Below are 10,208 nucleotides of genomic sequence, written 5' to 3' on the forward strand. Positions count from 1 at the left end.
ATCCCTTGGAGAAGGGAAGGGCAACCCGCTCCAGTGTTCTTGTCAGGAGAATCCCACAGACAGAGGAGCCTGGTGGGCTACAGTTTATAGGACTGCAAAAAGTCAGACATGACTTGAGCAACCAAACAATAAAGTCCAGCTAATCTCTGCCACACGGAGCCAGCATCTCGCCCAGGTGCCCGAGTAGTGGGAGGATTTGTTAGTGTGTGGGAGGATTTCTGAGAAGTCCCCACACCTGGGTGGCTTCAGATCTCTGTGACCATCAGAACACCTGGAGCACCAGTTAAAAATGCAGGTCCTGACCCAGATCTAGAAATTCAGGTCTGATGGGTCTGGGCTGGTGCAGAGGGAGGCCAGGTGGTGCCATGGAGGCGAGGGGAGAGCTGCAGACAGGCACGTCCTGCCTCCCTGAGTGAACAACTGGGCTCGAGACCTGTCCTGACCTGCCGTGGGAGACACACCTCTTCTGGTGGCCCGTAGATGCCAACACAAGTTTCCTGGAATGGAAATGGTGACCAGGCAAAAGAGCAGCAGCAGCGGGCAGGCTCTGTGGTCAGTCCTGGGTGCTGCCCAGCCGCTGGCTGCCCCTGCCTGGGGCTCCTGGTGGGCTGGCACCCCCAGAGGCCTGTGGTGCCTAAGAACCACGTCACATTTATTTGGATGACACAGTGTTGACCATTCTGATGGGGAGTATTGGACTTAACAAAGAGCTGTTTATTTTTTCAGAAAAAGATGGGGATGACCCATGCCAGCTGGGTGTCCAGTTGTTTATTTTGCCCATGACTCTTCCCTTTGTGGGTCTAATGCAAAAACATCATCTGTTTCTAAGCCTCCTGTTGGGGAAGGTGCAGGAGGCAGAAGGGTGACTGTTTGCTGCTGTGGCCAACAGCGCCAGCACCGTCCCCTTCTCCTGGGGACTGACGTGCAGCTTTCACCTTGCAGACCGGGGTGCCCTGCACAAAGCCATCAGCCTTGAGAATGACATCCACATCATTGAGGAGACTCAGCTCTTCCAGGACTTCGAGCCCATCCAGAGCCTGTTGCTGTCTTCCAAGAAGGTAAGTCCCCGGGGGCTGGCAGGGCGGCCCCACATTTCAGTGACCTCAGGGCGGGCTGGGCCAGGTAGGCCCCGTCGTCCATCTGGCCCAGATGAACCTACCTTCAGGCTGTTACAGAAAGTTCTTCCGTGAGCTGTGGGGTACAGGGAAGACAAAGTGAAAGTGTTAGTCGCTCAGTTGTGTACAACTCTTTGTGACCCCATGGACTATAGCCCACCAGGCTCCTCTGTCCTTCAGGATTCTCCAGGCAAGAATACTGGAGTGGGTTGCCATTCCCTTCTCCAGGGGATCTTCCCAACCCAGGGATCGAACCTGCATCCCCTGCATTGCCAGGCGGATTCTTAACCACTGGACCACAAGGAAGTCCCAAAATTTTCATATGTCACAAAATGTTAGTCTTTTGATTCTTCTTCAATTATTTGAATATGTGAAAATTGTTCTTAGTGGGTGGGCTGCCCAGAAGCAGCACGCCGGCTGGATCTGCCCTGCAGTCCACAGGCGGTCCTCAGCTGTGCATACCAGGTGGCCTTTGGGAAACGTGCCTCCCGGTTTACAGCTGGGGTGGAGAGTAAGGAGCAGAGCGCGGGCCCGGCTTCATGTGGCCTCGTCCACATCCAGCTCCAGGTGCATGGCTGTGAGCCTGGGCGGGCCAGTCCTGTCTCTGTTTCCTCCTCTGTGCAGTGAAGTTTGGCAGCCTCTGGGAGGGTCCTGGCCCTGCCCTGTGACGTCCCCCATGCTGTAGCCCCTGGGCTGATAGACTCTAGTCAGCACCAGAAATTGGCCACCTAGCCACACGTCACATTCCCTTCTGCTGTGGAGCCCCCCATCACTCAGCCTCTCCCACCTGTACCCCGTTTGTAAAGCCTGGCTTAGGGGCACCAGGCTGGCCTGTCCCTGCTTCATATGACATCGCCCTGTTGTTGAGATTTTCCCTCTGGACCCACAGCACTCCTGAGCTTTCCTCCCTTCATGCTGGAAAGAGGTCATTCCTCTGGCCTCCCAGAACATCCTCCCTGCCCTGGGTCCTGGTGGGAGCTACATGTGGCTTGTAGGGCCCAGGCTCAGCCCTTCCTCAGCCCCGGGGCCATGGGCAGCAGGATTGGGCCCCTGACAGGCAGGCGAGAAAGAAAAGAAAGTGACGTCTTGGTCAGGCTTGCATTGCAAATGCTGCACATGGGCTTTCATCCTCTCCCCTTCATCATGAGCTTGAGGAGTTGCGTCTGGTTCTCAGTCTCCTGTTGCAGGGTCCCCTCCCCTCTCAGCCCCTGCAGTGTGTGTCTTCTCCCTCCAATTCTGAAAGGGGAGGAAGACGGAATAGCCTGGTGGAGTTAGGCTCGCAGACTTAGATCTGTGCCTCTCGAGCAGGTGCTTTTGGCCACCCTTCGCCATGCCCTCCTGTACAGTTTGTTGAAATAAGGAAACCCAGGGGCCCTTCTGGGCACTGCCGTGTGGTTCAGGTGCCTCAGCCAAGCGCGCTTAAGGCCTCCAAATGGTCAAATACTCATCAGAACCAAGGCCGGGCCCCCAGTGTGGACATGTGGTGAGAACAGGGCTCAGCTCTGTTCACGAGACATCATTCCTGGACCCAGCTGGCCCTGCCATCCTGACCCAAGTCTTCGTGGTCACTGATCCCATGGGAAGGATGGGGGCAGGATCACCCACTGGAAGGTCTCACAAGTCAGTCCTTTGCTCACTCCCTGCAATCAGGAATGGTCAGGTGGCCTGGGAGGGAGGCTGGCACCCCAGAGAGGGAATCGCCTTTCCCCACAGGAGCCCCCATTGCTCTGGGGCCCGGCTCATTTGCCTAGAACAGATGAAAACGCATTGTGCAGTCATGGGGTCCCACACTTCCTGGGCTGGTGGGCTCAGGGTGGCTTTGGAATGCTGGCTGTGCTGCCATGGCAGCAGGAAGTGGCTGTTTAGGGTGAAAAGACACCAGTTCCTCCCTCCCCGCTCCCCACCGGCAGGCTCTCCTGGGTCAGTCATGCCTGGTCCTCATTGCAGAAAGCTAATGAGCAGCACACAGCCTCCACTGGGGCAGGCGGGGTGGGGTGGGGTGGTGCGGTTCCTTGTCACTACCTCCTGTCCTCTCGTGACAAGTGCATTGTAGTAAATGCACTTCATAAATTGTACCATTTTAATTATTTTTGCGTGTACACCTTAGAAGCATTACATACATTCACACAGTGAAACCCTCCTCCCCATCCATCCCCAGAACTTCATATCTTACAACACTAAAACTCCATACCCGTTAACCACTAAGTCCCCCTTCCTCCCATTCCCCAGCCCCTAGCACCCAGCCCTCTGCATTCCACCTCTGTGTCTTTGACTACTCTAAGAAGAACCTCGTGTCAGTGGAACCCGACAACATTCGTCCTTTTGAGGTGGGCCTGTTTCCCTGAGCATCATGTCCTAAAGTTTCATCCATGTTGTAGCAGCTGACAGGATCTCCTTCCTGTTTGGGGCTGAGTAGCGTTCCATCCTGTGCATACCCATCTGCTTTATTCACCCCCTGGTAGACACTGGGGTTGTCTCTCCCCTGCTGCATGAACAGGCCTGCTCTCGTCTCTGGTGTGTACATGGCAGGCGTGCCCTGGGTCCAGGGGCCAGGCTAAGTGTGGTTTTTCTGGGAACATTCTGTAATGGTGAGATACCACCTGTGCAGCAAAGGCGGGAGTCCCTCCAGCTCTGGCCACATCCACCCACAACCACTCACGCGTGGACCCAGAGATGAGAGCCCAGTGCTGCAGCTGAGGGCACAGTCCCCCAGAGGGTGGGGGCCTGAGCATGTGCATACTCAGCACATCTCACAGGAGCCAGGTGGCCCCCGGCCGGCTTGTTTTCTCTCACGCAAGAGTTGAGGTGCAGTAGTCCTGCAGCCCTTCCCCAGCGCTCCTCAGAACCTGAGCAGGTCTGCTGGCAGCAGCAGCCTAACTCACCTCCACACTCCCGATCCTCACGTTCCCATGACCTGCTTTCTGACTCTAGGGCCACACGTGGCCTTGGCACCTTTCCTCAGTCCCCCTGGTCTGGATGGCTCCCCATCTGCCCTTGTCTTGGTGACCTTGACACTTTTGGAGAGCACTGGCCAGCATTTTGTGGAATGCCTCTCCGTTTTGGGTATACCTGGTGTTTCTTGTGTTTAGATTGACATTGAGCATTTTGGGGAGATGACCTTTGTCTCAGGAAGGTGAAGTCAGTGTGACCTCTTGATTTTTGTGTTTTGTTTTTTGGCTGCGTCCAGTTTTACTTTTAGCATGTGGGATCTTCATTGCAGCATGCAGGATAGGGTTCCCTGACCAAGGCCCAAACCCAGGAGCATTGGGAGTATGTAGTCTTAGCCACTGGACCACTGTGTTATCCCCACACTCTGTGGTCAGTGGGAGCAGCCCACCCCAGGGGGCCAGGAGCCAAGCCCCAGCTCCTGGAGGGAGGGGTTGAAGAGTTTGGGGGCCACATTCAGCCCCCGCAGTGGCTGATGCTTAGTTGTGGGCAACTGTGGGCTTCTCTGGTGGCTCAGATGGTAAAGAATACGCCCTCAATGCAGGAGGCTTGGGTTTGATCCCTAGGTTGGGAAGATCCCCTGGAGAAGGGAATGGCAGTATCCTTGCCTGGAGGATTCCATGAACAGAGGAGCCTGGTGGGCTACAGTCCATGGGGTCACAAAGAATCAGACATGACTGAGCAAGTAATGCTCTGAGGCTAAATAGACACTCAGTTCCCTCTTGTCCACTGACTTCGGTGTCCACCCGTGGGTCTTGCCTGCTGCGGTCACTGCTATGAGGTCTCAGGCCACTTTACTGTTCCACATTCATTGGGATGGGTCAGGTGCAGTCATGGGGGCTCAGCCCTGCCCTGTTGGGGAGCAAGGGCTGGAGGCTGAGTGGGCTGTAGGGCGGGGGGGATGGAGCCAGCCTGGGACAGGCTGCCCCCTCCCCAACCCAGGCCACCTGCCCCACTTTGCAGGAGTGTCCACACCCTCGCCAGGGTCCTTCTATAGGATCCTGCTGAAGTTGCCCGCTGGGCCAGTCATCCCAGCAAACTTTTCCTCCCCTCCGAGTCACAGATCCCAACTGTGATCTGAGATGTCGTCCTGATTCCTTCTTACAAATACAGGGTGCTCTTGGCCTCAGTGCCCAGGTCTCTGCCTACGTGGGCAGGCCAGCACGGGGCCGGCTCTCTGTCACTTGTCTTCACAGTGTGACGCCATCACAGGGGCACTGCCCTCTCTCTCAACTGTGCTCACACATGGTGGGTCTGTGACCCCTGAGCCTTCGAGACATCACAGGCCAGGGGATCTGGGGTCACACAGGGACTTTGCACTCCAGCCAGACAGGTTACTTGAAAACGCGTTTCCGAGGACAGAGGCTGTGTCTCATCTGAGTCTCAAATACGAAGCGTCGTGTAAACTTGGCAATCTTTTGACATTAAACAAAGGCCTTTCTAGAATGTCAAGGTGAGAGTGACTCACCAGCAAGGAGAGAGAAAACGCTGAGCTTCTGAATCGCCAGCCCTGAGTCTCCTGGTGGGCTTCAGGTGGATGCCGAAGGGCAGCCTTTGTTGTAGTTGAGCTCAATGAGAAAAATCAGCCTGCCCAATGGCACCCAGTTTTCCTTCTGTGTTGTGGGCTCTGGGGCCATCAGCCTGAGAGGGAGATGTCCCGGGCCCAGTGCTGCGGAGCACGGAGGAGCCTGCCCTGCTCTCTGCTCCTCTCCCTGGTGGCTCAGATGGTAAAGAATCTGCCTGCAGTGCAGGACACCCAGGTTCAATCCCTGGGTCGGGAAGACCTCCTGGAGAAGGAAATGGCTACCCACTCCAGTATTCTTGCCTGGAGAATCCCATTGACAGAGGAGCCTGGAGAGCTACAGTTCACGGGTCACAAAAGAGTCAGACATGACAGAGCAACTAACACTCACGGCCACTCTGAGCATGGCTCTCCATTTCCCTAGCTGTGTTCATTTCTCGTAAATGTCGACGCGAGAGCAGTGACTGCCTCCTCACTTGTCTTACTCTGTTTATTAAAACTCTGTTTGCTCTCCTCTGACGTTCACTGCGGCCTCGCTGGATTCACACACTGACATGTGTCGTCTCTGTGCTGGGGTTCACGTGTTGGGAACATGAGATGAGTTTTGGAGGCTGTGGCCTCTTGCCTAGTGAGGCTGGGAGGGCGGCCGGAAGTGTCAGGCTAGTGCATCTTCCTGCACATGGACCTGGCAGAGGAGGTGCAGGGAAGCACTGCTGGCAAGTAGGGTGAGGGTGGGTGCTTGGAAGGGGAAGGAGGAGTTTGGACCAAGGCCCAGTGTACTCTGAGTTACTCTGTGGACTCCCCCCAGCCCGCAAAACCACACACTGCCCATGATGTCACAATGCTGCTATGCAGATCTGTCCAGGATCTAACCTGGCCTCATACCACTGCCTCTTCCAGAAGCTCGGGGAGATGCCTTGTCACCATTCCCTGTGAGCTAGAGAAGCACCCAGCCCTTGAAGGCTGCCCCCACCCCATGCCCCCCGTGCTTGTCTGCTTCACACCCACAGGGCAGGAAGTTTGTCTATGCCGGTTCCAACTCTGGCGTGGTGCAGGCCCCTGTGGCCTTCTGCGGGAAGCATGGCACCTGCGAGGACTGCGTGCTCGCCCGGGACCCCTACTGCGCCTGGAGCCCAGCCGTGGCCGCCTGTGTCGCCCTGCACCAGACTGATGGCCCCAGCAGGTACCGTGCATGGCAAGCTGGTGCCCAGCCCAGCCCCACAGCCTGACGCGTGTGCACCCTATAACCGTGCCCCATTGTCTTGCAGGGGACTGATTCAGGAAATGAATGGGGACGCATCCACTTGCCCTGGTAAGTTGCCGGTCCCCGCCACCTCCCCGTTAGGGGCAGCCGGGTCTCCTAACCATTTCATGATGCTTTGCTGTTGTAGCATTTCACACGTTTTGTTTTTCTTTCTCTACTCGGAACAGAGGTCGAGTATCTCGTGGCAGACCCCTGTGATGTTTCTTTGTCCCTTGTATTGCAAAACAGGATGCCGAAGCCATGCAGAGTGTGTTTACTGGAAGGCACTCTCATCCCAAACCGTGACTTCCACTCTTGATATAACTCTCTCTTCCGCTTAGCTTGGGGCCACACCTCTTGTGGGGCTTCCCAGGTGGCTCAGTGGATAAAGAATCCACCTGCAATGCAGGAGATGCAGGAACATGGGTTTGATCCCTGAGTTGGGAAGATCCCCTGGAGGAGGGCATGGCAACCTACTCCAGTATTCTTGCCTGGGGAATCCCATGGACAGAGGAGCCTGGCAGAGGAGCCTGGGGGTCACAAAGAGTCGGGCGCAACTGAGCAACTGAGCATACATGCCTACACACCTCTTGTGAGACGGAGGGAGGTGCTCAGGAGAGATTAGTTCCCATTCCCCTTAGGTCATCCCACCCCTGCCAGGAGGTCAGGCATGTTCCAGCTGAAGGCAGGTGTGCCCTGGGCTCCCATCCCTAACCTGACAGATGTCATCAGTTAAGATAGGTTTAGGAGGAGGGGGCAAGGCCCACCGAGCTGCTAGCAGAAGTTTGATACCTTTGACTTGGCGTCGCCACCAGAAGGCACAGCTGGCTGCTGTGCAGCCTGCCTGGCCTGGGAGTTCTCCCCGTCCCCCGGGGCTGCCACTGGGAGCTCATCTTTGCTTTTTGGTCACGCATGTCTTTATCTCCTTAGCTGTTCTGGAAGATTCCATGTTGCTCCACTGGGTGAAATTCTTGTGTCCTCTTGTACGTGTTGACCTATTTTTGAGAGAAGTATTGAGCAGGGTTGTTGATGCTGTGCACATTTATTTTAATGTTCCAGATAAAATTAAAGAAAGTTACCTGCAGCATTTTTTCAAGCATGGCGGCACAGCAGAACTCAAATGTTCCCAAAAGTCCAACCTGGCCCGGGTGGTATGGAAGTTCCAGAACGGCGTGCTCAAGGCTGAAAGCCCCAAGTACAGCTTGGTAGGCAGAAAGAACCTGCTCATCTTCAATCTGTCTGAAGGAGACAGCGGGGTGTATCAGTGCCTGTCGGAGGAGAGGGTCAAGAACAAGACGATCTTGCAGGTGGTGGCCAAGCATGTTCTGGAGGTCAAGACAGTCCAGCGAACCACAGTGGCCTCTACCTCTCCAGCCACACGGACAGAAGGCAGTCGGATCACCCCCAGAGTGTCAGTGGGACCCACCCCAGTCTCCTTTCCTCAGACCCCAGCCGTGCAGGTCACCACGCCGGGTGCTGTCCCCCCACCATCCAGCCCTGTGGCACCCACTAGTACGTCCTGCGAACCAAAGATCGTCATCAACACGGTCCCGCAAGTCCACTCGGAGAAGACGTTGTATCTAAAGTCCAGTGACAACCGCCTCCTCATGTTTCTCTTCCTCTTCTTCTTCGCCCTCTTCCTCTGCCTCGTCTCCTACAACTGCTATAAGGGCTACCTGCCCGGACAGTGCTTGAAATTCCGCTCGGCCATGCTCCTCGGGAAGAAGAAGCCCACGTCGGACTTCTCAGACTTTGAGCAGAGTGTGAAGGAGACGCTGGTGGAGCAGGGCAGCTTCTCCCAGCAGAATGGGGGACAGCCCAAGCCAGCCCTGGACACCGGCTACGAGACAGAGCAGGACACAATGGCCAGCCGGCTGCCCACTGACCGGGAGGACTCGCAGAAGATCGACGAGCTCCCGGTCAGGGACCGGCCGTTCGACGTCAAGTGCGAGCTGAAGTTCGCCGACTCGGATGCTGACGGGGACTGAGGCTCCGGCCGCCCGCAGGGTCTCTGTGTTGCCAGTTCAGTGCTCCATCCAGTGCTGCGTAGGTAGCCGTCGTCAGCAAACCTCAGCCTTCTGTGTCTTTTCTCTTGGGTCGCACTTGTGACTTGGTTTCTCTTTGTCCTTGTGGAAAACAGCAAGCATTGAGTCTGGCGTCCCTGGTCGGTGGCGTGTTTGGAGTCGTGCCCGCAGGCTCACCCGCGGCCGCTCTGCGGCAGAAAGATGGCCAGACTGCCACTGGTCTGAGAAGAAGGGCCATGAACGTCCCCTCCTCGTAGCAGCCACTGAAAGATAATTTAATTCCAGATTGGAAATGACGTTTTAGTTTATCAGATTGGTAACTTATCACCTGTTGTCCAGGTTGGCACGGACCTTTCCTTCCACGTCGTTACTTTTTAGGATTTTGCTTTAATTATGTTGGCGTGTTGGGTCATTTTATTTTTTTAATTACTAAAGCAGATGTTTTAATATTTGGAAGATGTACATCTTCTGAATTTTGTTGTGTATTAGGATAAAGGTATGGCTTACGTTGCTTAAGATTCTCAGGGATAAACTTACTTTTGCTAAATACATTCTTTTCCGCTTTTAGAAACGTAGACAAAAATCATCTCTTGATCACACTTCTTTTTTTAATTATTCTTAAAATTTTGTTCCTTGAGGGAAGCGTCGTTTTCAGAGATTTTTCTTTCTGTACCTTTTTACTCTTGTCTTAACTCTTTCGAGGAGAAGGCTATGGGGGACCATTCCACGACACTGGGCAGAGTTTGGAGGGAGGGACGGGCCCCAGACTGCTATGGATGGAGCTGGGCTAGCCCAGAGCTGAGAGGACAAGCGTGTTACAATCTAATGCCCATGGCCACTGTTGAAAACGTCTTGTTCAGGCAGAATGTTCTCCAGGATGTCTTGGTCATCTGAACATCTCCTTTTCCATTTTGCTTCCATCTCATGCTCTCTGCCTGCCCAAACTCTCTGTTTGGCTTAACTGAGTTGTCCACAACTGGAAAAGAGCTGGGTGGCCAGGGGGCAGCCAGGCCAGTGACCACAGCCCCCCAGCCCCCACATGCTGCTGCCGCAGACCTGCCAAGCCTGGCGCCATCTGTCAAGGTGCAAGTGGGCTACACGGTCCTACCGTCACCGACGTCACACTCCACCTCCTGCTTTCCAGACGCCCACAAGAGGAGGCTTTCTTTCCGTGGCAAAGAGCAATAAACTCTGAGCGTGTGTGCCTGTGTGGCCGATGTCATCTTCCAGCATGATAGGATTTGACCGTTCTGGTGTAAACATTTGTGTTTTATAAGATTTACTTTGTTTTTATTTTTCTACTTTGAATTGTATACATTTGGAAAGTAACCGAATAAACAGAAGCTTATATCCTTGAT

At 54.9% G+C, this 10,208-nt stretch overlaps 1 protein-coding gene across 1 annotated transcript in view; it reads left to right on the top strand.

Moving 5' to 3' along the window:
- The window catches only part of SEMA4D (semaphorin 4D), a 39,220-nt gene extending 29,012 nt beyond the window's left edge, over positions 1–10,208 (top strand). Inside the window, exons 15-18 of the mRNA XM_055579745.1 lie at positions 943–1,058; positions 6,594–6,766; positions 6,852–6,895; positions 7,886–10,208. Of these exons, the coding sequence (XP_055435720.1) occupies positions 943–1,058; positions 6,594–6,766; positions 6,852–6,895; positions 7,886–8,814 (1,262 nt within the window). The 3' untranslated portion in view covers positions 8,815–10,208. The remainder of the gene's footprint in view (positions 1–942; positions 1,059–6,593; positions 6,767–6,851; positions 6,896–7,885) is intronic.

The sequence above is a fragment of the Bubalus kerabau genome, chromosome 4, assembly GCF_029407905.1.
Source record: "Bubalus kerabau isolate K-KA32 ecotype Philippines breed swamp buffalo chromosome 4, PCC_UOA_SB_1v2, whole genome shotgun sequence".
Taxonomy (NCBI): domain Eukaryota; kingdom Metazoa; phylum Chordata; class Mammalia; order Artiodactyla; family Bovidae; genus Bubalus; species Bubalus kerabau.